This window comes from Ictidomys tridecemlineatus, chromosome 5 (genome assembly GCF_052094955.1).
Source record: "Ictidomys tridecemlineatus isolate mIctTri1 chromosome 5, mIctTri1.hap1, whole genome shotgun sequence".
Taxonomy (NCBI): domain Eukaryota; kingdom Metazoa; phylum Chordata; class Mammalia; order Rodentia; family Sciuridae; genus Ictidomys; species Ictidomys tridecemlineatus.
Window position 1 is genome coordinate 42,681,906 of NC_135481.1, and position 16,960 is coordinate 42,698,865.

Below are 16,960 nucleotides of genomic sequence, written 5' to 3' on the forward strand. Positions count from 1 at the left end.
AAAGGGCCTCCTCCATTGTATATAAATATGTCTAGTATAAGAAAAAGGCCCAAAGGAGCCTCTGGGTACAATTGACAGTGGGTACAACTGAGAGTTGATGGCATCATGATAACGATAACAGAGACTGATCAGGGTCAAAAATATCCTGTGCCCCAACCCCTTGAATGCCACCTGGGAGAGAAACAGTTAAGACACAGTTTTTGTATAATCCAGATTATCTGATCCCTCTCCTAGGATGAAATTTGTTGTGTAAATTAAATGAGCTGTAAGGAAATAATAAAGGGAGACAGAAAGACAAGGTGCAAAGGCAGGAAAGTGGCTCCCTGTCCAAGTGGCCATGTTTATTTATATCAATGGGTTACATTAGGTCCTTAGTACCATAACTACATTATTGTTTAGAGTATCAGTAAGGTTGCTATTCTGCAGTTACGTTTCACTGTTACAAAATGCAACATCAGGAGCTTTGTGCAGCTCTCAAGAAAGTCCATTGTCTAAAGTTACTGTTAAGTGGGCAGATCTAGAAGCACTGGAGCTTGGTGAAAAATTTCAGTTACCTAGCAAGCAAGTTCCTTTATTCCCAGGAGTTACATGCCTAAGATGAAGGTCAAAACTGATAAAACTCTTTTTTTTTAATGTTTATTTTTTAAATTGTAGTTGGACACAATACCTTTATTTATTTATTTGTATGTGGGGCTGAGGATCCAACCCAGGGCCTCGAATGTGCTAGGCGAGCGCTCTACTGCTGAGCCACTACCCCAGCCCTGATAAAATTCTTAACACAGAGCTTCCTCATGAAGAACATTGCTACAGCGCCAGGCATCCCCGTGTCTTTGACACAGGAGTTTCCCAGCAGCCAGGCATTCTGTACCTTTGCACAGAAACTTCCTAGCCACCAAGCATGCCACAATCACGAAGAGTATCAGAGACCCAATCCCAAACACAGAACTCCTACAATGCACAAAAAACATTTATAAGGATTATTTTAGAATAAGAATTTAGGAAAAGGTTGAAAACTAAAAAAGAAAATAAAGTTATAGGAATTGAAATATATTTTAGTATGAAAAATTAGAAGGTAAAACAAATGTTTCTGGATGAGAAAGTATGTTGTCTGGTAAAGCAATATTTTGAGGCAAAAGTCCAAGATGAAAGAGGACAAAACTAAGGATATATACAAGTTGTAGATGTTTAAGTAAGTTGCAGAAGGTTTGTGGAAGGTAAATCTCAAAAAGTTTGTGTTTGTGATTAAATTGACTATAATCAGCACAGTCAGAATTATTTGAAGTTTTTTAATGTAATGATATGAAACAAAGTCTGAAACATTGATCTGCTCTTATCTATCAAGATAATTTTCTTGTATTTGTTAGGTTTTATTACTTGGGGATACTAAATCTTAAAGGAATTAGGGTTTGTATCTGTTTTAAAGTCATAAATGATTATGACTTTAAACAAACAACTGTTACTTAGATTATAATAATATAGTTGACACTCCCAATATATGTGACAAGATATATGTATGCATCTGAGAACTATATCTGTCTAAGCCTTATCTAAGTGTTATGTAAAAGTTTATAAAATGAAAGTTTATGTAAGTTTACCAGCAAGATAAGCAGTAAGTGCTGTCTTATACATTGTATTTGACATAGAAAGGTAACACTGTCATTTGAAGACCTGTCTTATATCTGTTTGCTTTAACTAAGTCAATTTCTGATCATTAACATTATTTCTTAAATGTATACAAGACTTAAGGCTATCCTTTTATTTTCTTTTTTTTTACCCAAGCAAACCTATGATTATTGTTACTGTACACTCTGGATTCTAAATTGTACATTAAGTTAAAACTTATTTAAATGTAAAGCTGGGAGGGCATTTTACCAAATTGGTGTTCTCCAATCTAAAATTATTTGTAGCAAAAGTTTTAGATTTACATAGAAATAACAAATTTGGTTGGCTTTTATTCATGTCATTTGATGTTTTATAGCTGGATAAATTACTCAGTTGTCAATAAGTTTTATATACAATTTTGTGTTATTCTTCACACTGGATTTAAATGCATTTTGAAAGATAATAAGGAGAGCCTTATCTGTTTAAAGGTAACAGTGTAAAACATGGAAACATTCTGCCACTTTTTCCACAAAAAGAAAGTTAAAAGCTCTCTTAGACTTTCTTTGATTCATGTTTCAAATGTAATGTTGTATTTTTATTTGGGAAGAGCTCTATCTTACCTGAGATAAGGCTCTGTCTCCTACCTTACTCCATGTTAGAATGGCTCCAAAAATAGGCTACACTTCAGTTCATTTAAAGTTGTGTTCAAAAGATTGATTTTTGTTGTAAAGATTAGTGTGATCTCAAACAAGGGATATAATATCTAACTAAGTAAGGTTCAAGATCATAAAAGTCATTTTTCTTTGTTTATAGCTATTACACAAACTGAATCTGTTTTTGCTCTGTTAACTTCATTTTGTATTTTCCTTTTTACACTTTATAACTGTTGCCTGTTAATGTTTTGCAGAGGTGCTGTTTCTAAAAAAGAAAGAAAAACAAAAATAAAAACAAAATGAAACCAAAAAAACACCAACCTGGGTTAATTTGAGATAATAAACTATCACCTACAGGACAAATAGTATCTATGCTGATTTCCAGGACTAATACTAACCCCAATTAAATGAAAGGGGTAACAGTAAAATTATAGATATTGAAATTATAACCTCTTACTTTCTCTTTAAGACTGGTGAAACTTGCTTGCTGGCTGTTTAAAACCAAACACTTGGAGATCAAAGTCAAGGAAGTAAAAGAGCCAAGGAAAAAGCAGCCAACATTTTTGTTCCTTGCCCTCTAATGTGAGCCAAGATCCAGAGAATGATGGGACCCCCTCTGGGACCTGCAACTTTGGTGAGTCACTCGATCTGCTGATCAGGGACATCAATAGGACCCTAGGGAACAGGAAGCCAATCAGTGCATATTCTGCAAAGAGGAGGGTCATTGGAGAGGAAAATGTCCCTGATGCTTCCAAAAGAAGCCATGTATGGTCAGAAGGACCCTGCCCCATCCTGACAAATGACACCACTGGTAAAGGAAACCTAAAGCAACCAAGAGGTTTGGCCCAAGTCCCCAAGAGTGATCTCTGAGGACTCTCAGCTGACTCTTTAGATAGGAACAAGTCAGTTTTGACAAACATGGTCTTAAAACACCTGGCAGGAGAGTATAGCCTAAGCACAGTCTTATGGAACATTTAAAAGAAAAGAACAATTTCTTTAAGTGTAACTTAAGATATACACTTGTGTCAGCCTTACCAAAAGTAATTAAAGCTGTGGGGTATAAAGGAAGCGTTCTTGTGTGAGAGTGCCTAATAATAAGGATCACCAAGGACTCACAAGTTTGTCCTGAGTTAATTTGAGCCCGATCTCATTGGCTTACAAATCTTCCTAACTTCCTATATTCATAAACTTGATCTGTTTTTCACAGATATGATTATGAGTTTCTATTTTTTTCAGAGACTAGCTTAAATACTAATTGCTTTTGTGCTAATTGTTTATGAAAAAAGTAATGCTTTGCTGTTTTAGCATGATCATTGCCCTATGTATGCTTTGTCCAGTCAACAGCCACTATGGACCTCTGAATTGCTCTGATGCTGAATACCCATAACTGTCCAAACCCCACCTAATAGAGAAAAAAGACCTTGGGTTACTTCACTCAACTCTGTTCCCTTTCAGTAGGAAGCAGCTGGGAGATGTCATTGTCCATTTTTCCATATAAATGAAATGTAGAAATGGACAGTAGGAAATGAAACAGTGGTCCACTTTATGTTTTGAGTATGGCCTTTGCTGCTCTGTCACTGCAACTTATTTTTAAAATGGACATATTTTTTTCTCTTCCTCTTCCCTGCTCCTCCCTAGTCTCTACCCCTTCCTAATCTCAGGGGAAACAGAATTAACTTTCTTCCCCATCCTAGGCAGATTTATCTGTCCTTGAGTACACCCCCCTTCCATAGGAATGAAGTAATCCATACTTTGGGGCTGGTACCAGAAGATCTCAGAAATGACTGTCTCCCAAATTAACAAGTAAATTACAACTCCAAGAGAGAACACATGGAATGCAGTCTTTGATTAACGTCTTTAAATGTCCCCTATTCCTATTGATGGGCAGAATCAAAGACTTTGGGACAGGAGTCTCCTGTGTTTCTCCTTTGCTAGCAAAGCAATAAACCTTCTTTTTCCTTTTTCTCAAAAAAAAAATCATTTAATCATCTAGTCACCAGCAATTATTTTTATACCCAGCTATCAATAACTCTGATTATTAATCTTTTCAATCTATACTCACTTGTTAGTAGTTTATAACTCTTGGAATGGTGACCCTTAGAAATTAATTTCCTGTCTTACAGAATATTTATATCAGCCTATTATGACAGTGACCATCAAATGCTATAAAAAGTTAACAACATGATACAAAATAATACAAGTTGACTATAAAGAAAAATCCCATATATCTTAAAAGATGCATAATTTTACAGCCCAGTGTGGTGGGACTGCTAATCCCAATGATTTGGGAGGCTGAGGCAGAAGGATTGCGAGCTGGAAATCAGCCTCAGCAACTTTTTTTTTTTTTAATATTTATTTTTTTTAAGTTTTTGGCGGACACAACATCTTTGTTTGTATGTGGTGCTGAGGATTGAACCCTGGCCGCACGCATGTCAGGCGAGCACGCTACTGCTTGAGCCAAGTCCCCAGCCCCCAGCCTCAGCAACTTAATGAGTCTTTTTGTTTATCAAAATTAAAAATTAAAAAGTGCTGATGCTGTGATTTGGTGGTAAAATGCCCCTGGATTTAATCCCCAGTACCAAAAAAATGTATAATTTCATGAAAATAAAGTAATGTTGATGAGCTGCAAAAGTCACTTTTTAAGTCATTGCTCAATATAAAACAATCTGGTAGTGTTTATTTAACAACTAGAAAAGAAAAATTAGAAAACAGAAGGATCACTAAATAGAGAATGTGATTATCAAAGACTTTTAGTGATATCCTTAGAAAAACCAAGTGAAAAAAAAAACTTCAAATGTGTTCCAGGTGACAATACAGGACAACTGAGTGTGAAAAAATGAGTGGGATTTTCTGTATCACAATTTTATTAGGAAAATTAGAACAGCAACAACAAAAATCAATATTTGATTCATTCTTCTTGATTCTAATAAGTACTGAATTGAAATATTTCATTACTAATACAATAAAATGCATTTGCTTTATCATCATCATTGTCATCATCACCATTTTGTGGTACTGGGAATCAAACCCAGGTCTCTACACACACAGTGTTCTACCACTTAGCTACCTCCCCAGACCCACTTATTTTTGAAACAGGATCTTGTTCAGTTGCTGAGGTTGTTCTGAAACTTGTGATCCTTCTGCCTCAACAGATGTGGGACATTGCACCTGGCTATCATAATTTTTACTTTATTTTAGAAATAATGAAAAAACAATCCCTTTGGGACTATTGATTGTCAAATTATGGTTTCGTTTTTAAGCAGATTCACTGGTAGATGCTTTTGCAGGTAGCAGTCAACGTGTGTAATAAAGTGATCCGCTTTCCTTTTCTGTTTTGTCTTCCTCAACTCTCCACCTCTCTTTTGGCTCCTTGCTTTCTCTATTTCTGCCCTTGCTATTCTTGGTTTTCTTCCATCTTTTCCATTATCATTTCTTCTTTGGTGAAATCACAGCATCTAGAAAACCAAACAGATGAGTGAGTCTCTTTCCTCAAATGTTGGTTGACCTGTTGACTCCTTCCAAATTTCACTTTATTATAAATTATGGAAAAATAAATGTATAACTATAAGCTACTTTCTTTACTTCTAACATTGTTAGTCAAGTACACTTTTCTGACAGCTGCTTTGTTTTCACTTAATCTAAGAAAAGAGAAAAATCACCACGGTAATAATTAGCGAGTCTCTCTTGAGGAGAAGCTGGGTGGAAAGTTATAGATTTCTGAGTAGGGAAAGTGCTTTCAGAGAAAGGGTTTGATTTTTTTTTTTTTAAGGAGAATGTCACAGGATCCCTTTGGAGAAGCAACCTCTACTTCTGTACATGCTAAATTCTCAATAACTATTTGTATATCAGCTAATGGACAAATCAGAATCTAATTCTAGGACTAGGTGTTTTATTGTCAATTCACATCTAGAGTCAAGTCATAAAACATCCAGGAGACAGGGCACACTTTTACTGCCTTTGTTGATACCTTTGAGTACTTTCCTTCAGGTGGACCCTTCATGGCTTTTGGGTCTCAAATAATCCTTTTAACTTTCTATAGCAAACAGCCATACCGGCTGATATAATTCTGATGGGCAGGTGTTATGCTTTGGATCTGGAATTTGCCCAAAAGGCTCATGTGTTGAAGGCTCAAGCCTCAGTGCAGCAATGTTAGAAGTGGGGCTTTGGGGAAGTGATTGGATCATGGGGGCTCCAGCCCCCTTGATATCAATCAATTGATGGATTCACAGTTGAATGGACTCGTGGGAAGTGGTAAGAAATGGTGTATCTTATATGCGATTGTATCTTATGCTGGACCCCTTTCTTTCTTTTTTCTCTTTCTACTTTCTGACAGCTGCCATGAGAAGATCATCCTCCTCTGCCACACCCTTCTTTTATGATGTTCTGCCACACCTCAGGCCCACAGCCATAGAGGCAGCTGACCATGGGCTGAGACCTCTAAAACCGTAAGCCCAAACACATCTTTCCACCTTCAAGTTTTCTTTCTCAGGTTTTTGTCGCATTGATGAAAAGCTAACCAACACAAGAGGTTCACACTCACAATTGGCAAAAGCAGAGATTACGGCAGAGCCGAGATCTCAGCCTGAATCCTGTCATTCATCTAACTGAGCACTGGAGTCAGGAGAATTAAAGCTCCCCAACCAAGGAAAGCCTTTTTCGTGTACACACATCTCAAGCAGAACCGCCATGACTCCTGATCTTCTTTTAAGCAGACAACAGCCTTTTTAAAGGGGCCATCGCTCAGAGATTAACTGAGACGACATCCCTCGTGTGATTGTTCTTTCTCCTAGAATCCTCCTCGTTGTCAGGCTCTCTCTTCCTAAGACGTGAAGGATAAAATATCTCCCTGGTCTTCTTCCCTAAAACTTTCATTTTGGGGGGGGTGTTAGGCAACACAAAGTCTTCTCAAAACATCACTCCTTCCCTCAGTTATGGTTAAATATGAACCTATGAAGCAAATCAAGTGTGCAAAGCTTCTGCTCTGGCAAGAAGCCTACAATTTATACAGTGCACATTGCAAAAAACATTCACTAGGATGTAATGTAAACATTGACTTACAAGCTTCGGTGTGCTCGGTGTTTGTGTTGTATAAGTAGCTTGTTGAAACTGAAGGGGAAAGAGATTTATCATCTTACTTATACAAGTCAGGCAATGTTCTGTGGGAAAGAGGGATTTCAGTGGCTCTCTAAGAGGGGAAGAGCAGGTATTTGGTCTTAATATGCAGTGAAATGAAACAAGAGGATAATATTCGGAGAAAAGAGATTAATCTAACCAGGAAAGCCAAATCAACGTACTAAGAGATGGTACAGAATTGTAAACTATGTTTTGTGCCACACCAAGCAGAAGATATTTGCAAACTCTCTTGTGGATGTTTATTTAAGAAAAATTATTATTATTAATTTTTGGTACCAGGGATTGAACTTTGGGCCACTCAACCACTGAGCCACATTCTCAGCCCTGTTTTGTATTTTATTTAGAGACAGGGTCTCACTGAGTTGTTTAGTGCCCTAAAGTTGCTGAGGCTGGCTTTGAACTCACTATCCTCCTGCCTCAGCTGCCCTAGCCACTGGGATTGCAGGAGTGTGCGACTGCGCCCACCTAAGAAAATATTTTGATATTCTAATAAATCTAGTTTATATACTTTGAGTCTTAGCATACTTAGAACATATTATTTTTCAGGACAATTCTATATGGTAAGCTATTTTACTCATTTTACAGATGAGGCATTGAAAAGTTATACAACTTGCCCAGTGTCACACAGCTAATCAGGAGCAAAGCCAGAATATCAAATTAGTCTGGTTCTAGATTCCATGAGCATTAAGTTGACTTTATTCTGTTTAATTCTGTTGAGCATAATTACTGAAATTTATTTGTTTTACTTTCTTACAACCAAAATAAAATCTTGCAGATTGAGTTTCTTCATTCTACTGGGTTCATTTGAGATGAAAGATAATTACTAATGCCATCTACTGATGTTTATTCTGCTGATCTGATATAATGAATGGAGAAATTCAGGCAGAACATCAGAATATCAATTAATTGATTTACTCACAGTATTTATTTTCCTAAACTGAAAATTAGATTCAGCTATTTAATGATTTTTTAAAAATAAAATGAGAGAACTAATAATTGTTAGGTAACCCCAATTTGCTTAATATCTTAATATCTAACTCAAATTCAGAAATTTTAAAGAAGAAAATTTGCATGAATAACAGAGAAGACTACAACAGTGTGCAGAAGGTTAGGAAACATACAAATTGATGGTAGATCCTCATGTACCTTTTTTTGGTACTGAGGATTGAACCCAGGAGTGCTTGATCACTGAGTCACATACCACACTTTTTTTATTTTTTGAGACAGGGCCTCTCTAAGTTGCTTAGGACCTTGCCAAGTTGCTGAGGCTGTCCTTGAACTTTCGATCCTTCGGCTTTCAGTCTCCCCAGCTGCTGGGATTGCATCTGGTTGTTCCTTTAGGCTTCTGCTGTCAGTTCAGACATCCATCAGCACCTAGCCTCCATTTTTATTCAGCATTTTCACTTTTCCATGTGATGCTTTTTGAATGCATGTTATCTCTATCATTCTTTCTAGTCAATATCATGTTGGAGATTGGCCCTAAAGGAAACAAAACAAAACAAACAAAAATCCAAGTTGGGTGTCAAGTATCCCTGTCTGCTCCTCCCAGCTAATGGATGGCACTGTGGAAATCAGAGGTGACAATTTTGTACTGTGGTTTCTGCCCTATTATGATGCAGATAAGGCTACTTGCCTGTGGAGTGGTTGATGAACCTCAGGTGAAAGTTATTGCAAGTAAGAGCCACAGGGCTGTATTGTTTTAACTCGATCTCCTGTTGAATTGGAAGCCCAGTCCAAGGAGAAGAGCAATGATTTTTATCTTGAAAGGGTTTAACAGTTGCATTTCCAAACCTGAAAAGGAGAACACTCAGGGCCTTTCTCTGCCTGAGCTTTTGGTTGCGGCAAAGAGGCTTGAAGTTCTAATTTTCAGTCTGTATCTCCAAGGTAATGTCTAGAAATCAATTTTCTGCTTGTCCTCTTGTTTAGTCAAGGGGAGAAATTTGCTGCTCATGAAGGCTGAAGGGCCTGACACCACTTCAAGAGAGCTCTCTAGGATCATGGGTTAAGGTATCTTCCACATAATCCCGCCCTCCTCACGCTGCAGAGAGCCTCAACCTTGACCTAGAGGGAATTTCCTTTCTGGAGGAGAGCAGGGAAATTCTGTTTCCATGTTAACAGAGGGAGGTCTCCTCCTGTCACTGACTGCCGCTGTTAGCTCTGTGGGCTCTGGGAGCCCAATTATGTGTGGAAGCATTTAAAAAAAAAAAAAAAAGAGTCAGTGTTCAAACCAGCATGTAAGACACAGACACCAATCCGCCAACAAATAACGGAATATGTTGGTGTGTTGGTGCACACACATGTGGCTTGGAAGATTACCTTTCAAAGTGGACTTACTGTGCAATAGGAAATGAGCTGAGACCCCTATTTCTATACCTTTCCTGCTTGGATGGTCTGGATGCCATCGGCACAGGCAGCAGAGAAAATAACAGCAGGGTTAACTGTTCAGGCAAGTGTAATAATAGTCTTTAACAGAAGAAGAGTAATTACCTTTGTCTAGTTTTTCCTGCTGTAAAATGTAATAAAATAGAGACCAGTGTCTACTGCTGATGTGCGCCATGCTTCTCTTCTCAAATACACGCTGATGACTCTGAAATACCCTTTGATCGCAAGCTAAATTCACATCTTAATTTTGAAAAATCCATTACTGTTGGGTAGATTCCCTGAATGCCTTTGACAGCTTTCAGGCCCGTGCTATTAGGCGAGAAATCTCAAAGCCATGAGATTTACAGCCTTGGAGATCACAGAGCATGAGTGGGTGGAGTCCCATCCCCCATCCATTCCCCAGCATCACCGTGACAGGAGGTATCTGTGTAGCAGAAGGAAGAGCTTGAGAGGGGTGGCTTCATTTGGAAATAGAAGCCCCTGTTAGCAGCCGGAAGCAGTGGTGCTGAAAAGCAATCGCTAGTGTCAAGAACTTTCTTAGCTAAGCAGTGCAGCTGGTGGCAATAAATAGCATTCTAATAAAGGAGGATGTTCAATCCATGGCATAGGCGCACACTGTTTCAACTACCCAATGTAATTTATGAGGCTTCATATGTCTGAAATGGATTCCCCCCATATATTTATAAATAAAAATGCAAAGATTTCAATAGGAAGAAAAGATCTGCATTTTAAATCAAAGTAAAATGGGAAGATCAATGAGAAGTGCACTGCTTTTTTAAGTACACTATGATACATAACATTTTAAAGATGCTTGGGGTGTCACATTGTACAACTACTTCCATTTCGAAAAAAGATGGATGCTATTTTCTACGATAGTGAATGCTGTATTTATGGCAAGAGGTCTTAGAACACTCTGCCTCTTCCCAGAAGCTGCAAAAAGGAATATGCTTACGTTGACTATCTTGGACCTTCCTTTCGAAGACATGAGCACATGTTCTCACATAAGCCATTAATGAAACCCAGTCAATTTCACATAATCTTTAAAATGGTTCTGAAGGCACTGTTGAAAATGAGGAACCAGAAAAAGCCATGTGTATTATTAGTAAGGCATAAACGCAGGGCTCATCTGACCTCTTAACTCATTGACTCTGCATGAGTCAATAAGTTATTAGTTTTGACATAACCAGTGGTTTATTTTACCATCTACTGCTGTTCTTTGTTACGTGTTCTATTCATACCACATGTTATTGCTCTTTATAATTACTGTGGAACATAGCAATTGCACAGACTGTATCACATCCCACTGGGATAAACATTGTGGATGAGGGACCAGAAGAACTTGCCTTTGACTTAAAGTTTATTCCTACTGCTTTCTTTACATGAGAAAGATTTTTCACTGATGCCATTCACAAAACCAACTCAATGTTTTAATGACTATGGAGTCACTTTGAATAGCACTTTATCCAGGAACTCCAAATGCCAATTTGTTTTCTACTGTGAGGTGTGTGTTCAGGCTTAGGAAATGAATAGCTGGTTAATCTTTTAAGCTATTACTCAAGATAAAAATCTGCCGAAGCTGAAAGCAAAATACAGCATTTATACTGCTGTTCTTTGGAATTAATTTTCCATACTGTGCCTCTATAGCTGCTTATGAATATCACATTTCTGCTTTGGGAAAGAGGGTATGGTAAGCTCAGATGTCAATGAGTCCAAATATTTTCTTTATCATTTTATTGACTTTGAAATTAATTGCTTACTGATAGAAAAGCTGAATTTCCCCTCTCTTTGTGATGGAAGCATTAAAATTGGTAGTGTTACCCCATAAGGACATGCTAAATGAATATTATTTTTATGTGTCTTAATTTTAAGTGCAAACGTAGATTAAATAAGAACAGAAATATTTCAAAGTATCGTATCATAAAGCCAAGAATGACTACAGAGTGATGTGAAAGTTTTGACATGTTCTACTCAGTGAAGGGAAAAACACTTGAGATAATTAAAAGGTATAGAGCTACTAGAAGGATTTTTGCTTGACGGTGTTCCCTAAACTGTTCCAAACCAGATGGTTTCAGAGATATTATATATGAAACTGATAAAGATTTGAATCCAGTGGCTTCTGGGGAATTCTAGGCAGATGCCATCAGGATGTGCTTAAAAAGTTAAACAGCAGTAATGAATTCCCTTAAATGTCTCTTAAAATGCATATGGATTCTCCAAGTCCATACTTTGATTTTGTGTGCAGGGCTGAGAGCTGTAAGTCAAAACAGAGGAATGGAGATTACTCAAGATTTTAAATCACTTGCATGCATGTTCTTTCTCTAAGTCAGCAACAGGGAAAATCTGAAAGTGTGTCTTAGTTTTCAAGGAAGCATACATGAGCATATGGTGAACATTAGTTATCTTTAAAAACAATAAGTTTTGGTCGTGGCTGAATCTTGCCTCCCCCGACCCCATCTCCACCAGAAGTCATTACCTCAGCACTGAACTAACTTGACACACATGTACAGCATTAAAGGAAGTGGTGACAAAAACTTCTCAGTCATTGTCCTACACAGTAGGGACTAAAACACACCTTTGCTGTTGATTGCAGGTGGGACTTGATCAGTTTTAAGTGCAGAAGTGAAGTTATGAGTGGTACCACTTTCATTCTCACATAGAGTTTCACCGTGTGATGAGGTCTAGAATCATCTGAACTTCCTTTTGAGAAATAGAACTTGGAAGTTTTCTTGGCATAGTCTTTCATTGATAATCTTCAATGTTCTCAATTTTTTTTTGCTAATAAAAAATTGTATTTACACCAGCATTCAGAATGTCAACAAAACAGCTGTAACTTTTTTTTTTTTTTGCAATTACAGAGTGGAATTCAGTTAACAGAACAACAATCATTTTATATAAGCTTCACCAGAGACAACTGAAGATATGACTATCCCCATATATATAACTACTTTGTGCTGTGCACCAACAAAAACCTCCTTTAAATTTCCATGCCAGTTTACAATTCACATACTGCACCAGGCTATTGAAAAAATATCCCCAGGACAGGGTTATCTAAAGACACATTTGCTAGGGTGTTAACTATACAAAAAAAAAAAAAAAAGACACTGTACAGTTTAAAAACAAAAATTACACAGCCTTACATTTCAATTTTTCTTTAAAAGGAGTGAGTTGTGTACAGGAGTGTTAAATGTTTTATAGATTAAAAAAAAACTGCCCTAGAAACAATTTATTCATCATCATCTTCATCCTCATCATCTTCATCTTCCTCCTCTTCCTTATTTTTCTGGCTTTTTTTCAGCCTTGACAGCCCCCCTTTTTGAAGCATCGGGTCTTTTTTCCTTTAGCTCAGTAGGCAACAATATCCTATTTATGTTTCCTTCATCATGGCAGCTTTCTTTATCATCTGCAGCAGTGGGAATCCACCTCTCTCCCAGTTTCTTTGCAACATCACCTTTGCATTGGCCAGGATGTTCTCCTTGGATTTTTGGGTGATACTCAGAACAGAACAAGAAGGCTGCCGGGGGGCCTCTTGGGTGTATTGGGATTCTTGAACTTCTTTTTTGTTTCCCCTTTAGGAGGGGTACAGGTTTTCAATCTCTTTCATAACGGGCCTTGTCCCCCTTTGCCTTGGCTTCAAATTTTCCTTTCTCTTTAGCAGACATGGTCTTCCATCTCTGAGAACTTCTTAGAAAACTCTGAGAAGTTGACTGAAGCGTCTGGATGCTTCTTCTTGTGCTCCTCCCAGCAAGCTTGCACAAAGAATGCATAGGGTGATCTATCTATCTATCTATCTATCTATCTATCTATCTATCTATCTATCTATCTATCTATCTATCTATCTATCTATCTATTTTGCCTCTGGGCTTTTTAGGATCTCCTCTGCCCATGTTTAGTTGTTTATCCTCAGTGAGGCACACAGTTGCCCAGTACCTGTCCGGGCCTCACTTGCCCCTTGCTGGCTCTATGGATCTCAATGTACTACAATGGCTGTGGGAGCAGGAGCCAGAAGCCAATGTTCTCATTTTTAATAGGAGCAATGTATTTCTACTGCTAATGAACTTCTTGCAGTAGTGAAGGAGGTAACAATGAAAAATTTTGAAGTTCATACGAATCTGGGGCAATAATTCCCACACCTGGGTGGGCACACCTGACCTCTCTCTTGATCTCGGGATTCATATTTTTAATCTATCTATCTCCACTTGTCCCAATGGTTCTTCCAGCTTGATGTGTACCATTTGGCTCTTTTCTCCAGGAATTTTCTTTCCATTCTCAGGGACAGGGAATGCTGGGTTTTGATCTTTACTCCTTGGGCACTGTGAATACTGCACTGAGGTAACATCTCTCTTTGCTCTGGCCGTTAAGAAATTCCAAACCAAATCTGTTTCATATCAAGTGATTGTATAAGTCATGCAGCATGCATTGTGGGTGCCAAATTTAAATCTTGATTTCAATTACTTCTCTTTACTTCCATTTTCTTATTTATTTTATTTTTTTAACCTGTTGTAAATGTTTCTGTCCCTGCAAAGCACCCCCAAATCCATTGGTACAAAAAGAGTAACATAAATAATCTAAATATTTAAATGACATTGTCTTACCCATCTTCTCTTCTGCACTTGATGCTGTGAAGTACTTAGGGAGTTCGCCCTTCTTCTCAATTACTGTTAGCAATAATTTTCCCTTTAAAATATTTCCTAAAGCCACTCCTTATTTTCTTGTTCAATTGCTATTGCCTTGATTGTGGGAGACACTTTTTAGATTCCTTTTAATAAATTCTATGAATATAGTTATCACTTTCCTGCTTACAAATACAAATTATTACGTCTTTGCTAAATAGCTTTTAATTGACTTTATATTTCCCATAGGATACACCTAAATTTCTGCCACGGTGCAGAAAGCTGATCAGTACCTGGCCCCATATACAAAACTTCCAGGCTTTTTCTCTGCTCTTCCTCATAACGCCATGCACCTGTCACCTGTTAAGTCTGAACCGCCAATAATGTCCTGAACAGGCTGTATGCTTCTCATGCTTCCATGTTTTTGGATATGCTAGTCTTGTTGACTGGAAAAAAATTTCCTGTGCCTTAACCCTTGGCCCTGTCCTTCCTAGAGAAAGAATGCCCCTTCTGGAGCCTGCAACTCAAATGTCACCATCTTCTAGAAATGCCCAAGTATGAGTAGTCACTCTCTTGTCTCTGCCATCTTTGAACTTTGAAAAAATTCCTATGGTGGCATGGCACATTTAAGAAATATATACTTTATATGTTTAAAATGATCAATGGATCTTTTATTTATCTGTTTGTTTTTATGCGATGCTGAGGCTCGAACTCAGGACTTCACACGTGCCAGAGAAGCGCTCTACCACTGAGCCACAACTCCTGCCCCTCACAAGATATTTTAAGTATTTATTTACTGGTTCTCTTTTCTTTAAAAAATCAATAAAAAAATTTAAAAAAGATAAATGACAGTGGAATGCATTACATTTCTTATTACACATATAGAGTACAATTTTTCATATCTCTGGTTGTATACATAGTATATTCACACCAATTCATGTCTTCATACATGTATTTTGGATAATGATGTTCATCACATTCCACCATCATTTCTAACCCCTGCCTCCTCCCTTCCCCTCTCACCCCTCTGCCCTATCTAGAGTTCCTCTATTCCTCCCATGCTCCCCCTCCTTACCCCACTATGAGTTAGTCACCTTATATCAGATAAAACATTAGGCATTTGTGTTTTGGGGGATTGGCTAACTTCACTTAGCATTATCTTCTCCAACTGCATCCATTTACCTGCAGATGCCATGATTTTATTCTCTTTTATTGCTGAGTAATATTCCATTGTGTATATATGCCACATTTTTTTAATCCATTCATCTACTGAAGGGCATCTAGGTTGGTTCCACAGTTTAGCTATTGTGAATTGTGCTGCTATAAACATTGATGTGGCTGTGTCCCTGTAGTATGCTGTTTTTAAGTCCTTTGGGTCTTTTCTTTATGAGATCTAAGTTTTATAACAGGAGGGTTTTTTTATTCATGTTTTTGTCTGTAGGGTCCAGCTCAAGGCCTGGCATATTATATGTATTCTATAAATGTTCAGTTAATGAATAGAATACATATGACTGTGTCCTTACTAGAAGATGGCCAGGTGAGGATGTACACAGACAGGGAGAAGGCCATGTGACAACAAAGTCAGAGACTAGAGTTCTGCACCTGCTGTCCAAGGAAAGCCAAGGACTGCATCGAACAACCAAAGGCTGGGAAAAAACAGAGAGAAGTTCCTTGACAGGTTTCAAAGGAAGCACGGTCCTGCCAGTGCCTTGGTTTCTGATATCTAACTTCCAGAACTGTGAGACAATAAATCTCTGTCATTTTAAGTCATCTTGTTTATGGTATTTTGTTACAGTATCCTTTGGGAACTAAGCTCACTTTGTGGGTTATTTTTACTGACTTGTGTTTAATTTAATTATGATAATGTACACAATCCACTTTCATTTATGTTAACTTCCATAAGATTTCTAAATACTGTTTCAAATATTTCATTAAATACTTACCAAAGTACTATTAAGAAGAGTCTCCTTTTTACCTTGTACTGGTGCATTAAAGTCTCAGTGAACAGAGTTAATAGAGTTTTTGAAAAATATCAACTCTAAGGAGGTATCATTTACATATAATAAAAATGAATCTATTTTAAGCATAAAGTTTACTTACTTCTAACCAGCATCTATACTCCATGTAATCGCCAGCACAAACTATAGAACATTCCATTATGTTCCCTTGTATCTCTCCCCATTCCATCTAAGCCCCAGGTAACTATTGATCTTCTCTGTTCCTAAAATTAAACTTCTCTTTTTAAGTGTTTCATATGAGTTGGACACTCTTTTGCATAGGGCCTCTTTTGCTAATCATCACATTTTTGAGGTTTATTTATATATGATGTGCATTTGCCAACAGTACATTCTCTTCTATTGCTGAATAGTATTGTATTCTGTGGAAGCACAGGATTTTTAGTATGAGAATAATTAGAATCTTTTATCCCATATTTTTACCAAAGCTTGAGATGGTCAGTCTTTAAAATTTTGGTCATTTTGGCAATTATCAAGAATATAAGTAATAATAAACATTGATGAGGATATGGGGGAAAAGTTTTACTCATACATTACTGGTGGGACTACAAATTGGTACAACCAC

At 37.5% G+C, this 16,960-nt stretch overlaps 1 protein-coding gene and 1 long non-coding RNA gene across 3 annotated transcripts in view; one reads left to right on the forward strand and one right to left on the reverse strand.

Moving 5' to 3' along the window:
• The first annotated feature begins 2,630 nt into the window (after window positions 1-2,630).
• On the forward strand, window positions 2,631-16,150 carry LOC144377775 (uncharacterized). Its single transcript, XR_013438848.1, has 2 exons — window positions 2,631-2,889; window positions 15,822-16,150. It is a non-coding gene; the product is annotated as an uncharacterized LOC144377775 (long non-coding RNA).
• Cdin1 (CDAN1 interacting nuclease 1) overlaps window positions 5,102-16,960 on the reverse strand; it is a 254,240-nt gene continuing 242,381 nt past the window's right edge. The window contains exon 11 of one of the 2 annotated variants that reach the window (XM_078049860.1): window positions 5,102-5,710. In XM_078049860.1, coding sequence (XP_077905986.1) covers window positions 5,650-5,710 — 61 coding nt within the window. In that variant the 3' untranslated portion in view covers window positions 5,102-5,649. The remainder of the gene's footprint in view (window positions 5,711-16,960) is intronic. The other variant, XM_078049863.1, reaches the window with a different exon arrangement.